Source organism: Haliotis cracherodii, unplaced genomic scaffold, assembly GCF_022045235.1.
Source record: "Haliotis cracherodii isolate W230 unplaced genomic scaffold, xgHalCrac1.p SCAF_14, whole genome shotgun sequence".
NCBI classification, from domain to species: Eukaryota; Metazoa; Mollusca; class Gastropoda; order Lepetellida; family Haliotidae; genus Haliotis; species Haliotis cracherodii.
Window position 1 is genome coordinate 31,882,624 of NW_027266269.1, and position 15,662 is coordinate 31,898,285.

General features: G+C 38.2%; 1 protein-coding gene across 1 annotated transcript; it reads right to left on the minus strand.

Moving 5' to 3' along the window:
- On the minus strand, positions 1 to 15,152 carry LOC139460723 (uncharacterized). Its single transcript, XM_071242200.1, has 30 exons — positions 14,519 to 15,152; positions 13,953 to 14,092; positions 13,517 to 13,718; positions 13,221 to 13,325; positions 12,837 to 13,039; positions 12,524 to 12,665; positions 11,477 to 12,130; positions 11,130 to 11,156; positions 10,775 to 10,837; positions 9,748 to 10,013; positions 8,627 to 8,906; positions 7,832 to 7,890; positions 7,413 to 7,595; positions 7,279 to 7,320; positions 6,980 to 7,066; positions 4,931 to 4,999; positions 4,490 to 4,572; positions 4,200 to 4,329; positions 3,972 to 4,004; positions 3,791 to 3,862; positions 3,547 to 3,600; positions 2,682 to 2,774; positions 2,484 to 2,512; positions 2,164 to 2,207; positions 1,889 to 1,995; positions 1,401 to 1,553; positions 1,059 to 1,120; positions 789 to 854; positions 590 to 666; positions 1 to 8 (listed from the first exon to the last, which is right to left on the minus strand). The coding sequence occupies exons 1-30, from the start codon at positions 15,150 to 15,152 to the stop codon at positions 1 to 3; spliced, it is 4,167 nt and encodes a 1,388-aa protein (XP_071098301.1).
- Between the last annotated feature and the right edge of the window lie 510 nt (positions 15,153 to 15,662).

Genomic DNA, 15,662 nt, shown 5'->3' on the forward strand with positions numbered 1-15,662 from the left:
TCATGAATCTGAAACAAAATAACGTACTAAAAGTTACATATATGACAACTGGACAAAATTGTAACTACATACGTGTATGAACAATTGGTTCAAAATCCATTTACAGCGTTGTTAGATGTGAGAAGAAATATACTACAAATAGGCCTATACATGTATGTATGTAGGAGAATTGCTCACAACTATGCGAGATGTTTATTTGCGCTTCTCAAAACTGTTAACGTGCCAAGCATTAAATATTTAAGTCAAATTTCGAGATAACGATTTGTTATATCATGTCTAATTAGACATTTGCGGGTGAATTATATGTATTTGTATAGGCGGTCGCGACCACAGACAAGGTTTGACATATCGGTACATTCGACAAAACAGGGTTCGAGTATACATGTTGAAAATGCAAAAGTAGTATATTTACACAAAATGGTTTCAACGAAGTCGCAGTTATTTAAGGATTACATGACTTCGACCTGCATGACCTCGGCATTTTCTCTCCTCTTTAATATGCTGACGAATCCTTTTATTTATTATTGGTATACTGATATCCACGAACATCACACTCACTCACTCACTCACCCACTCAAGAATTACATACCTGTGTGCCTTGTTTCGAAATGCTTTCTGGCATGGTAGAAAATGAAATCTTCCACCACTTTGAGGAAATAGTCGTTCCTGAAAAATATGTGAATCGAGCGACAACAATTTTTGTGATCGCTAAAGCCTCCTGTTTCTGTCACCCGTACAACCATTAGGACAGAACTATGTATTACAACTTACAATCATCACTCACATACCTTGGACGTCCAAATTGTAGTACAACATCGGGTAGAATCAGATTTCTTTTTGTGATGTCATAAAGTCTGAAAATGCAAATTAAATAAATCACTACATCATTTCTGTATATTTGTTGGTAGTGTATGCCGTAAAACTATCGGTCAGTTGTGGAAACAAAGCTTATTGGTTCTTAATACCCGCTTGATTCTTATATAGTGATGACAAACAAGCAGAAGCTTCTTAATGGAAAATTAAATATGTTCCTTAAGTTTATTTTATCCTATACTTACCTAGGACCTCTTGTCCTCGTCACCAAATGTGTCTCCATGGACTGCATCAGTATGGCATATCCCTGAAAGCAGTCATTCTATCATTAAGTCATGTCATGTACTCTCAGTATAAATTTACGTGTAAAAGTTTGGATCGAAAATATCTTCATATATGGGCATATCCGCTTTAGATAGAGGCCGGTTAGACAAATGTCACTGTAGTATGAACATACCGTTTATCTGTAAGCAAATTTAATATGTAACTCAGTATTTCTGTGTTGAGATGGTTATCAGTATTTCCAAACACTGGCAAATTAATAGGCGTTTTCAACATTCGTGAAGTCACATTAGAGTAATATTTACAACAGCATTGAGGTGGGACATGGCTCTGCTCCTCTCCAGCTTCTTTCGTTGAAAATAAAGCACATGTCTCCTGAACTCTTCAGGTACTTCTTCTGTATCATTTGTTGGGTACCGGTACAGCCTGGGTACATCTTCATCAATTATCTTTTCCAACTAAAGGAACAAAACATTCCTAGTTATACCGTTTATCAAGTGTACACAGAAACATATTTATATAGTTACAAATCCAATGTAATGAAAACGTCATCAAAAATACGTTTTCATATTGTTATTCGTGACACATTTACTACAGTCTAGAGATTGGAAATTAACACTATCTATCTATCTATCTATCTATCTATCTATCTATCTATCTTCTATCTATCTATCTATCTATCTATCTATCTATCTATCTATCTATCTCCCATCTATATTGAAACTCACAAGTTGTTATGCCAATATAATATTTACAACTAAAACTGTAGGTCAATATATATGAATGTTCATACCACATTTCGAAATTCTGATCGTTCCACAGTCCTCAGCTCCTCGAGATCATCAGCAAGTATGTTCACTTGTTGATCACCATATTCCTTCATGTCTACTGCAGGAACCGCTATTTGTATTAAACAAACATATTGATACTTTGAGTTTATACCATGGGCATCTTTTTCTCTCTGTGTGTTTGTCTGTGTGTGCATGTGTGTGCGTGTGCGTGCGTGCGTGCGTGCGTGCGTGTGTGTCTTAATTCTTATATGAGGTTGGTTTCTAAACAAATACTCACGCATGACTTTTCTTGTCACTGTCGTCTTTTCGACACGTTTTGTGCTGCAATAATATGTAGTAAATTAATAATTATCTCTAGTATTCCCTCTTTCGCAACAGTAAATGCAATTAGTAATTATTCTTTCTCCAATATATTTTAATTGCTGTATGTTAACTGCCTGCAAACCTATGTGACTAGTCGATGTGTATCAAGCGACACAAGTATAGAAGTTTATTATTCACAAACTTATGATATCGTCTTAATCGTATCATGTTTCAAGCAAAGATTTATTATGATTATTAAAATGTTTTCATATATTATTGTCAAAAGTATCATACCTTTTAAGCTGCACCTCAGGATTCGGTTTCTAAATGAAATACAAACAATTCTATGGTCATTCACAAACCAATTTTTAACAAATGTACACTATTTATCAACTTAAGATACGAACTGTACAACACTTTCGTAAGTCTTCATGTGATGGAGCAAGAACAGAACATTCAGATATTTCATGAATCAGATATTACTTTCTGTACCTGTGTTTGGATCTTCAATGCCGCATATTCAGGTCTTCGTATTCGTTTCAATGGCAGAGGTTGGTCAGCACACCACGAATCCGAAAATCTCTTCTGATTCAGAAACATATAGAAATGTATTTGTGTCCCGAGTGTAGTAACAGAATTTCAGGAGCGAATAAATTTTATATGAAATTTTGAAACAGTGTACCACTATTACTAGTTATTATGTTTAATGAATTATAGTACGAATTAAATTACGTCAATTCTATATTACCTTATGAAACCAGAAAGTGCACGTGAATACAAAATGTGTATAGGGTCGCATCACTTCCATGCAAACTTGTGGAGATAAATTCACTGAATAAAAGTCGGCAAGCACAGACCCCGTTTTTCCTAAAAGCATGGGTTGTTGAAAACCCTTTTCTGACCCGGGTCTTCACGGGTGTATTTTAGGTATGAATCATAACAGTTTGTTGTCATGGGTACTTAATGCATTATGTGCATAACACATGCATGTGTACTAGTTGGTTGGTTGGTTTGTTGGTTTGTTGTTTAACGCCGCATTCAGCAATATTCCAGCTATATGACGGCTGTCTGTAAATAATCGAGTCTGGACCAGAAAATCCAGTCATTAATATCATGAGCATCGATCCATGCAATTGGGATAGATGACATGCATCAACCAAGTCAGGGAGCCTGACCCCCCAATCCCGTTAGTCGCCTTTTACGACAAGCATAGTCGCCTTTTACGGCAAGTATGGGTTGCTGAAGACCTCTTCTATCCGGATCTTCACGGGTCGCATGTATACTAAATGTATTTTCAGTACTACATGAAATGGAATCGACCATCTAGATGTATCAGTGAAACCTCATTATGTTTTACCACTGGAACTTGCTCCCGCAGTCCGTATTTGCTTGGTATTTCCTTTGTTGTATTCTGAAATGGAACGATGTTCCAAGTAGCACATATTTTATAAGTAGAATGGAATTTCATGTGAATTACTTATTGAATATTCGAAATACGGGGATATATTTGTGACACATACCTTTGGTTAGCTTACGAACAATAAACAGTAGCGTATATGCCCATTACTGTCACAATTATTCACAGTGTACAAATCTAGTACCTTTGGTTCCACATCCTTCACTGCATTCAAAATTTCTTTGGCTATGAAAGAACGGCAACTGCTCGGGTCACACTGCAAAATATGTCATGTTTTTATTTTAAAAATAATAATTGATACATATCGTCTGTAATATATCTGCTATACATTAGAACTTCAATACACCAAAAAAAACCGGTCGTACCTTCTTGTCCTTGCTGCATTCATTCCACGCATACTGAAACACGAAATCATATTCAATGTGACCATTAAATCACTCACTATTCCAGGTATTCTTTCATTTACATAAATTTAAAAAAAATATTTTCTTCATAGTAACCGTGAATAAGTCAAAATGTAATCAGTGGCGAGAAAATATTTTATCGTTATTATTCAGTTTTGAACAACTCTTTCTAAGACCTGCTGTACTCACTATGCATATGCAAACACCACAGCTTGTAGCATCCGTCTGTGTGGTGTACTCATGACTGACCTCTACGTTGAAGTTTGATAGGTCAATTGCATCATCTGGTACATTCTGAAGTCTGTATTCCATGTACTCCCTTTGTAGAAAAGTGCAAATGCAATGAGTTTGGACCGACAGGCAACTCAGCAGTTCATAGTAATAACGTAAGCAGCCATGTACTTGTAAGGCTATAAAACTACTTCATTTATTAATATAAATGTGGCGATATAAGGCATTTACTTATTCAGCAACCCTACCTTGTTGTGTTGACCACTTCTTCGTCTAATCTCCGGTTCAAGGGGTCATAGAAGCGCATTCGTTTGGCTTGTACATCCAACACCTGCGTCAGAAATAAGGAGTGACAGTAACTGTTGTACGTCTATATGTGGCCCTCACATAAAGGTAAACTGAAAATCAAAGACGACGCCAGGTTTTTACGAAAGGGGTAAGCATGTCTCCCCAAATGGAAGCAACTGCCATTCACACAATTTGCACAAAAACGTATGTATTTGTTGCCATCCGACGTGGGCCTGTACACAAATCTGAGGATCAAGTGATCGACCCGAAATTCAGTCACACGATTGAAATCCAACACACGCCCACACACTTCGACGTGAGTCACACAACTACACACATACGATAGGCACCATTCATGTGTGGTCAATTTCTGTCTCAGATACCTAGGAAATACAACTTACCAGCAATGTCCAATGGCTTCCATGTCTGTGAATCGGTATAAACACTTTCTCTGCTTCCGAGAGTTTTTCCTGAAATACAACGAACATGGTCCTTTACATTCGGAACAATACTCAAATACCTACAATCTACAGTACAGGACTAAGGTTGTGCTGTCTCACGGCATTGTGTACTTAATCTCAGCCTACAAACGGTATCTCATGTCGTCCCTTGAACATCTCTGGTATCATATGCATTAACAGGCAATCGGTTGTTCACATATATTATTGAGGACATTAAATTTTGTTTTCTTTATTAGTATAGCGAGTCTTTCACAGTAGCCTATGTTGTTGTGTTTTGGCAATTTTCAGTTAGCCATAAAATATTTAATTGAATAAAATATCACTGGTAAATTATATCTATGTTCATCTCATGTACATAGTTCGTTTCCATGTCATTATGTTAAAACATCAACCATCAAAAGAACTGCATCTATCTTCTATTAAAACGTTTCTTATGACATTCACTGCCCATATATATCTGACAACTGAAGACAGTATAACAACATGCATCCATCTTGAAAACATACCTTTCGTTTCATACCGTACCACATATTATATTGTTAATCTAGAAGCAGTTCCAACAGTAGCATGTACATGATTAAAACGTCGCCAAATACCTAGACTATTGTTTATTGTGGCATTACAACAACAAACAACATAATATCCCGTCTTAAGGTTTCATATATGTGCAACGATTAGACTTGATATGTATCCAGTTACATGTTGCTACATTAAGGGAATGTTTGTCTTCATCAACTTTATTCAATTCATTCAGTTCATTTCCTCAATATGTCGGCATCTTTCGGCGGTTCAGAAACTCTTCCAGTGCATCTTATCTCACTTATGATACTGTCAATATCAGAAAACGCTTTTTCTTGAAGATTTAATTTTCTTTTCTCAATAATGACAAGCCTTGCAAGGCTAAGCGATTCTTATTCACCAACCGACAGTGAATAATATCTTCTCCTCAACGTCATCTTCAAAATATTCTTCTCTTTACCCATTCCCACTTTATGACAAATAGAGAATACTAAACGAGCTCCTGTGTAATACTAATTTTATTAAACGAGTGAATAGTTCTGGTATCTCACGATCGAAAGGGAGTCCGATACATGAAAACTATTCACGAGTTTCATAAAAAATGTTATTAAACAGGAGCGAGCTTAGTAATTTATTTATTACTTGCCGTTTATAACTTTTCTAAATATGTTACTGACCCACTTTTACAAATATGGAAATGTCATAGAACAAACCATACTTGGGTTTTGACTGTTTGTTAGGATAGGGATAGGTGACGTCATGTTCAATAGTGACGTCATCTGGTTTGTTCTATGGCGTTTCCATATTTGTAAAAGCGGGTCAGTGACATTCGTGTTGATTGCAGTAAATGTTTCAAAACCGATATTGTTGATTCTTTTTATTTGATAACAAATTCCATCCTTTTTAGCTATTATAACGGTAACGCTATTTTTTAGGGCATTATCATTTGCAGAAACCCTCGGTCTTAATGGAAGACCTCGGGCTTCTGCAAATGATAATGCACTGAAAAATAGATTTACCCTTATAGTAACATAACTTTACGTCTGTCGTTGCTCTACTATCGACTTGTGGAACAGGATCCTGCATCAAACAGATTACAACACGTCACAATACCCTCTGACGTAATGTGTAGAATATTGCTACAAGATCCAACCACGAAACAATGTCATGTGACGTCAGCATAGCATCAGGGTTGAGAGGGTCATTGCGTGTGCATACCCTCTCAGTGATCTATCGTCACTACACGCAATGTCGTTGAATAAGCCCAGGGATGTTGGGAGTTTTCAGTATTTGTTACTGAAACTTGTTCCCGCAGTATATAAGCACGCGCTTTGGTATTATACAGCGTGTTATACAGCTGTATGTTTATTAAACGGGTGATCTCTTTACGGGCGAATAAAAAAATTCTTGGCATATTTTGTCTTCAGTTTAAAATTGTAACTGCAGATATTTCTAAAAAGCAATTCTGACCTTTTGAACAAGTGGCGCCCGGCGTCTCCTTTTGGACTTGAAATGTTGCCATCCCTCTATAACTTGGCTTGATAAAGCTGCGTTTCTCTGCTTACCCCGAAACAAATAACATATTCTAAAATAGCAAGTGATATATTCAAGGACGAATATTGTTTTGGTATTTGCACACATTATCACAATTTGTAACAAAGTTGATTAATCTATTAATGAATGACATGGCATCTTGTAAACATATCTACATATCATTTTGTACATATCATATGTATATATCACGGTATGTTGAATATCCTGTCACTTACCCCCCGCCTTTGACACAGCACATACAAGAAGACGTTTATTATCTGCAAAGAAACATAATATTATTAACGTTATTGTTCCATTTTATCACCGTTTAATAAATGTACTTCATGTGAATACAGTGGTGTACACATACCTGATCATTTAACCAGCCCACAGTCCATCTGGTCTCTTTGTCAATTTTCACTCTCAGCTGGTCTTCTGTTTCTTTCGGAAGTATTGGTGCTATTGTCAGAATATCCAATTTTGATATTCGGTAGGGACCTATCGTCACTACTATTTCGTCCAATCTTCTGTCATCATTACAGATATCTTGAAACTTAAAAACATACAACAAATTATATCTATATATCAAAGATATCATTGTATCCGCCAAGTTTATATTTCCTTTATATATTGTAAGTGTACTTAGTTATAGGTTACAAGTAACAGTTAAAGTTAAACCACCCTGTAATAACAAACATTATTACATGACTCTCTACCTTAAGGCAGTTTGTCCTGTATCGTAAGCATATTTGTAAAGACGAAAATATCAATATGTTTCATCACACTCACCACATCCTCCGCCGGCAATGGTGATGAATCTGCTTGCGCGGTGGAACATTCCACTTGTCCTAAAATAACAATGACGGATTGTTTCGGCAACAGCTTGCTAAAATGACATATACGTCATGTATTACTTTTTTATTACTTGTACTTATATACATTGCAAGTGATTCCATGGCATTTCATTGACTAACCAAGGAATTTTAGGCGGAAACAAAAGCCGAAAAATATTTAGGTCACTAACGAACAACTGTGTTATGATTGGCTTATGAAGTGTGCGCGCTGTTTTAGCTCGAAATGTTGACTACATTTGTTTGTTTAATGAACAGTCTGTGAAGTTACTATCGTTGACGTACTTATTTATGCTTATGTACACAGTGTGCAAACCGGTTTTTACCTTTATACCAAGATAAAAGCAAAAGATATATATTGAAGTTAATTCTTAAATGTAACACGTCAACGACAGAGATTAACCAGTCTCGATAATCTGACGTAAAAGGCTCAATAGTGGTGATAGTTAAAGGAAATATTCCGCGTTGTATGCGGTTGAACTAGATTCTATACTTTGTATTTATTTAGAATAAGTCGCCAGCGCTTGTCTTAAGAGACGACTAAAATGTATCGGATGATAACACTTATTATGCCAACCACTGGCCCAGGTTCTTGAATTAGAAGAATTGATATAGAAGAACTGTTGGTGAAAGCAAATGTGTGGCAAAAGTGGGTACTTATTTCATATTTGATCTTTTAGTTACTTATATATGAAACCCGTATGAATGAAAATATTGAATATAGAATACTTACCAGCACGTTGGAAATCTAGACTTTGATAATGTGCTTCATGATAGTGACCTAACATAATAGCCGCTCCTGGTCCACCAGATATCATTACAACATTGCTGTCGGACGCGGTTCCATCTTCGGAACTTGTGAAAACGGCAATGTCCTTTTTGAGAAACTGCGATGTTCTCTGTACTACAAGGTGATCAACGTATTCACCCGGTGTAGACATGGCCTCCAAGTAAAGGTTCCAGGTTTTGTGCCGTTGCACATCGACAAAATTGGATAGGTGTGTGCCTCCTTCCTATAGAAAACAAGTATATATAATTGACGTTACACAAGCAGGTTTGGTAGCATTTTAATTAGTAATTCATCATATATCAATTTTAGGCACACTTGGGGTGTGGGTGTAGTATTTTGGCTGAAACGTTTGCTTGTCACGCCGCAAGCCATTGTTACATTTCCCACATGAGTACCATCTATGGATCTAATTTCTGAGGTCATCAACGGTTCCATTGACCGGCTAAAACCACAATCACTCTCTGAAATTAAACACCTACATGCGCCTTAAACTATAGTCATAGCGAGGTGAGGTTGAATGGGACGAGGAACAAGGAGCTGTCATCTATTCGCTGTGCAGAGTTACGTCCATTAACCATGTTAGAAAATACCGACCATGTACACAGCTATAGAACTGACCTTATCCTCCACTTTAGTCGGCATGTTTTATGCCAGTCGTGGAACTGCCTTGTCCAGTGAAATTTCGTACCTCCACCTGAACCCCACTGAATACCTGCGCAGACATCCTGTATCATCTGTATTCACTTATCGAGTGTATCTGCACCCGAAGGGCAACCCCAGTACCCTCACCAGACCAATAACACGTCACAATGATTATCTGCATGCACTCTCTATGTGATTCCTTGGCAATGCTGTTTTCCATTATGTTGTTATCTGATTATGTATTATCCTTTTGAAATGTGTTCCTAGACACAGATTAATTTGAAGCCAATACAAGGCCTATTATACTGTACTCGCCTAAGCATATATCAGTGGCATGCGTCTTACATGACAGCTCGCCCTTATATAGAAGGGTTCTGTTTGAGCTTACATATGCACAAATATATGGTCCGATGTGCACTTACATAAGGATAACTCCGTAGGCTGTCAACTACTGCCATCCTTAGTCCCATGTGGTCAAACACTGATCTGGTATCGAGGCGTTGAAGCTGATCTACAACTGCGTGGAAAAAACAGTTGCCATCTCCGGGAGTTCTCCCTCTAAAACGCAGCCCGTGTTCGGTTACCGAGGCCAGAAGTCGTTCTGATGTCCCTTGGCAAAACGTTGTCACGTTTGATGGACGAGCCTTCTGCAGTGCTTCTTGCAGTTGTTTCAAGGTAACTTTGTGATCTGTATCATACAAAAGTACAATAAAAAGTAGGCAATATGTGTGTGTGTGTGTATATGTATATATATATGTGCGTGTGTGAGTGTGAGTGAGTGAGTGAGTGAGTGAGTGAGTGAGTGTGTGTGTGTGTGTGTGTGTGTGTGTGTGTGCGTGCGCATGTATCAATCTAGGCACGGATCGAGTCTATAGTCTGTGTGTGCATATCTTTAAATATTATGTTTACTAGGATGAGTCGTAACGAGGATATTCCATCACTGCCATACAGTCAAACACTTGTATGCAGAAACCCTATGTTCAAGATGAAAATGCCCAAATGATCAATACTGACACTTCTCAATTCTTCGTGATAGGGAATTCCCAGGAGTTTCCCATGGGGATGTGGAAGAAGTCCGCCATTGTTTCCGACAATTTCGGACATACAGTCTCATGAAGACATGCATCTAAATTTCAATGTGTGTTGTTCATACGCTTATAAACGTCAGTTTCGTGGTCATGTGACCGGCCTCTCGTCAAATGAAAAATACTTCATGACATGTGAACTTCACATTAAAATATTATATTAATGTGTTAAAAATACATGCAGGTCAACAGATTCATCAGTGAAATGACTAATATTTGATGCCGCTGTTAGCACTATTTTAGCAATATCCCATACAGGGACATAAGACATTTGCTTCATGCATTTCCCATGTGTGAAATCGGACATTGACCATCGGGAAGAACACCGACCTCACTGCCCAACAGATACATAAATGTTACTTACATTTGAGCGATATTTTCTTGTGCTTCTGTGCGTCTTCAGTCCTCGTCCAAAGGTCTGTTTTCCCTGTAAATATGAAAGGTCAACACCAGAACGATTATCTCGATTATCCGACGAAGCAGATTCCATTGGTTGTAAAAGGAACAATAGCCTTGAAAATTATATGAATGTATCACTGAAAAACAACAGATAAAGTTTAACATGCCATTGTAAAAGTTCAAATAAAATACAACAAGAGCCTTTATTATTTCTTGTCATCTAACTTATAATTAGACATGGCATGTAATGGATGCTAAATCGTGCTGCATGTTTAGGTACATGTATATCAACATGTTAGAAATAAATTGTATCAATTTACCTTCTTTTTCTGCTGCATTGTCCAAATCTGGAAGGTAAAATGTCACTTTGGAAATGAAATACGGCGCTTGTGCGTGCTGATTGGCGTATATCTTCAAAATAATGTCAACCTATTATATTGTATTCAATTTCTTCATATGGACGGTGGAGTACCCTAGTGGTTAAAACGCTTGCTTGTCACGCTGAAGACCCGGGTTCGATTCCCACATGTGAAGCCTATTTCTGGTGTCCCTCGCCGCAATATTGCTGGAATATTGATGAAAGCGGCGTAAAACCATACTCACTCACTCACTTCCCAATAAACGTCATATATGATCATGTCATAGAATGCCACTTATAAGTTCTTACCTGAAAGATGCAGTCGGCCAAACTTGTCATGACGTATTTCACCAAACGAAATGTCTGTGTTGAGTTTTCCTTTGATTGCTTCTGTCATTTTCCTGTTTGTATTTTCATTGTGAAAATGTAGAAGCAATCGCAGGACAAACATGTAGTTTCCCGGCGACATCGCATCTAGAAAGTAGTTGTTCCGGTTCATTTCCCTGTGCAGCTGCTCTTCAACTTGTGAATTTATTGAGCCCTTCATTTCGGGAACAAACGTTATACGCCTTAGGAGTTCCTCATCTGATTTTGCATTCCCTTCATGAAACCTATCCAGCAAACAAAACGTTTCATTTGAGGTTGGCAAATCATTGTCGGAGACTGGTGCTGCTGTCACCCATTCCTTCATGCAAGGTATACTCTTTGAAAATACCCCGTCTTTAGCTTTTTTTATGTTGTCTGCGGTCGCTTCAGCCAAGCGTCCTTCGTTTGGCGAAAACATGTTCTTCCGCCGCTTGTTACCATGGCGTGACATCATTGGGGCTACGTCACTAATGATGACTGGCGGTTGTCTTGACATAGATAAAATTATGTCGACATGGTCTCTGACACTTTCAGGCCTCAGAATAGCTTTGAATGCGTACACTATTCTATGGGGGCAGGACGCTGATACCCATCCACCTGAATGAACATTAACATAGTGATGGGACACATTTGGTTTAACCTTGCTTTTAACAGTATACTATATCCTCCAGTAGTCAGAATGTGCTCGGATCCGAGCAGAGATTGTGGAGTTTCAAGTTACAAAATGACATTCCATTAACAGACTCAGTGCTGGTTCTTATGCAGAGGGGGCTGGGGATGGCTTATCTTGAAGACATTTAACGGAAATAATATTACCAAGCAAAAGCCACTGTGTTACAAAGTAAGTAGTTATTTTGCATCACTTGGTCTGGCACTTGAATGTGGGAACACACACAGCGTACACATACATTGAACAATACCCTAAATTGCATGTTTATATTAATAATATGATTTATTCATCATTTTAAATGCCATAGTAGGCATAATTACCAGAATGGCCCCATATGCTTGAAAATAACTTGTTGAAGGTTGATTTGCTTTTCAACTTTTCCTTCAAGCTGTTGATCATCTCTAATTTGGTCCCTTTGGCGTCTACTTCCATCTTTGTACACCAGTGCCGTACATCCAGAACCTACATGATATGATATAGAAAATGTCGAAAACATAAGTGACTATGCTTATCATATCATATCATATCATATCTCAATTTGTAATATTATTACCTACGCCTATCAAGATTGCAAGAATTATACAAATGTGCCTAGTTGATATCAATAAGGCCTTTCGATTATGTCATATTTACCTTCTTTTCACATAACATTTGGATCAGGAAATCTTCAGTCAGTTCCTTATCCCCTGTATCAAAATCTGAATCTTGAAGATGGGTTCTGAGAGATCGTACTTTTTCAGCTTCAGTGTTGAAAGCATTTTCATCTTTTCTGGCTAATCCAATGAAAGGAGCCCAGTTGTCATAACTAGGTGTAACACGCCCGACGTTGGCTGCTTCTGCCAGGGAATGAAATGATAAATACATTATAGTGTATATAAACAATATCCTTACAGTAATTTTAGCCCCCCCCCCCCCCCCCCCTCTCTCTCTCTCTCTCTCTCTCTCTCTCTCTCTCTCTCTCACACACACACACACAGACAAGATGAGTCATTTATAATACAATATCAGGATCTGCACCTTTTCCAAAACCTCGAAGTAAAATAGACGCCTCCACCGTTTGGCTCCAAAACACATCCATGTTGATTCCATCTGTAGCTGTTTCTGTCCCTGGTACTTGTGACACTGTAAGCAATACATGTTTACCATAAGAGACGAGAGAACAGGGATTAGGAAACATCATTTTGGGATATTGTGTGTGACCAACCATGAGATAATGGACCTTACATTTTTGCTTTCCATTTTTATATTTTGAAACTACATCGTTAATGCGCTTATACATTTCTTAGACACTGGAAGTTATAAAATAGACTTACATGCTAATGGAAATGCACATTTCCTATTTGCATCTGTCACCAGGCAACATGGAAAACGGCCACAGATGTCACAGGTAAAGTTGTACTTGTGATCGCACATTGCCTCAAAGTGCAGATATCCCTGTAACATTTTGTCTCCGGGAAAATGTAAGCCGGAATCTTCTGATAAGATATCGGCAGCCCTTCCTACGGCTGTATGATTCTGAAACCATTAAGCAGGCTAAATTGATCACATTCATTATGCCGATTTGTTAAACTAATCCTAAGTTAACAGTCAAAAGTGTTTAAAGTCCGAATGTCACCGGCCCACATCAAGTGCATATATCAACAAACAATGCGCCATACAACAATCAGATATCACGATCACATAAATATGCAAAGTGTTGTTTTGGAGAAGGGAGTCGTCCATAAACTAACTAAATTAGGTATAATGTACCTTCAAGTTAACTCTGAACCAGTGGCACAGGCGAACTGACAGGAACACGTGGTCGTCAAAATTGTGTATACCATCCCTGTGCTCTTGGTACCTGTAGAAGTGACCGCACGCTTTGCACTTCTTTATGAAAACAGCTACATCTGACAATGAAATAATGTAATTAAAACATTGTAGAGAAAAGTCATATTCAAAATCATACTATTATGATACACTATACAGGCAATCGCACCCTTGTGTTTTTTTATGCCAACTAATTTATATCAACACGGTTCAATAACAGTTTAAATCGCCATAGCTTGCCCAGTTTCGATGGTAGACAGATTAGTTATGCCATTAGATAGTGATGTCGTGACAACTGATGACGTCACAATAGTCTGGAAAGCATTATGATGCAGTTTCATTCAAGCAGTATGTCCTAGGTAATGTCGCATCATCTCACCCAAGCAATATCACCTGTCGGATTACAAATTACAGTCCACATTCATAAATTGGCTCTCATTTGCTAGGAAGTAATTTTCATTTGTTTGCATAAATTGTTGTAAGGTATTTACAGTCACCATACATACCTGTATAGACATGACCTTTATCGTATATCTTCCCCTTTCTGGTTACCAGATACTGGTCAAGTTCTCCTCCATCTGCACACATTACACAATGTGTTTCGATAGGTGACAAGTTTTCTAGATGTCCTAATTGGGCATTTTCCGGAACTTTAAAATCTGGTGGTATTTTCTTCCTGGACATTAGATAATTTGCCATTAAACGTGCACCTTGTCCGGATGGTGGGTATGTCTTACAGAAGCTGCTTCCGGAATCTTGTAAGGTTCGGGTTTCAAAGGTGACCGATGTTGTTGGTTCCTCGCTACGATAATGTCCAACTGATACCCCTTCATTCTCACTACAGATGTAACCGCTTCCCTTGGAGCTAATGTGCAGCAACTCTGGGTGTTCCTGTGCCAAATACCATTTGACAAGAGTCTTGTGTACGCAAGATTTGGTGGTTTTACAGCAAACACAATTCAGCTGTCCTTTGTCCTTGTAGAATGTGACTACAGCGCGACCGAGTTTAGCCCAGTATTCCTTCGTTCCATCATACACGGAGAAATAAATGCTGTTTACAGAGTGCTTCTGCTCCCATAAAACGACGACAGGTATTTTGCTTTGTTCTGCAGTGTCTACAAGCTTCTGGGCAACCTGCATGTTAGCAGAATGTATTACCTTCTGTTGACAAAGATTTTCAGCATGTTCTGACTGGAGGTGTACTTCTTTCGGGCATTCACTTGCAAACATAACTGATTGCAAATGGGGGCACTGATAAATACCTACATTGCCCCTTGCTGCAACACCCAAAGCTAAATTGCAATTTTCATGTTCACATTGTATCTGCTGTGTGACAGTGTTCATTTGTACATGAAGTGGGTAATCTGGACCGATACTGGACTTGCTGATCATGTAGAGACCGCGGTGTTTATCAACGCATATTCCACGTTGGTATGACTTGGTTTTCACTCCATCCCGTGCATTGTGTGTCTCAATATGTCTTTTAATGTTTTTCTTAGAGATGAATGCATTGCAGACAAAACATGTCTCTTTCGGAACTTGCTCTCTCTTCACTTTTTGGATGTTAGGGGACTCTGCTGAAGTTCTTTCCTCAGAAGCTGTCTGGTTTGTTGTCAGAACAAAAGGGCAAACTGTGGTCGTGTGTCGGAC

What these genes read in the sequence shown, in the direction of transcription:
- LOC139460723 (XM_071242200.1), bottom strand. Translation starts at nt 15,152, where the DNA reads ATGCAGGTTGCCCAGAAGCTTGTAGACACTGCAGAACAAAGCAAAATA. An exon ending in CATTGCCGGCGGAGGATGTG is followed by an intron (nt 7,596 to 7,831) that starts GTGAGTGTGATG and finishes TATGTTTTTAAG; the next exon opens with TTTCAAGATATCTGTAATGA. An exon ending in CATTGAAGATCCAAACACAG is followed by an intron (nt 2,513 to 2,681) that starts GTACAGAAAGTA and finishes TATTTCATTTAG; the next exon opens with AAACCGAATCCTGAGGTGCA.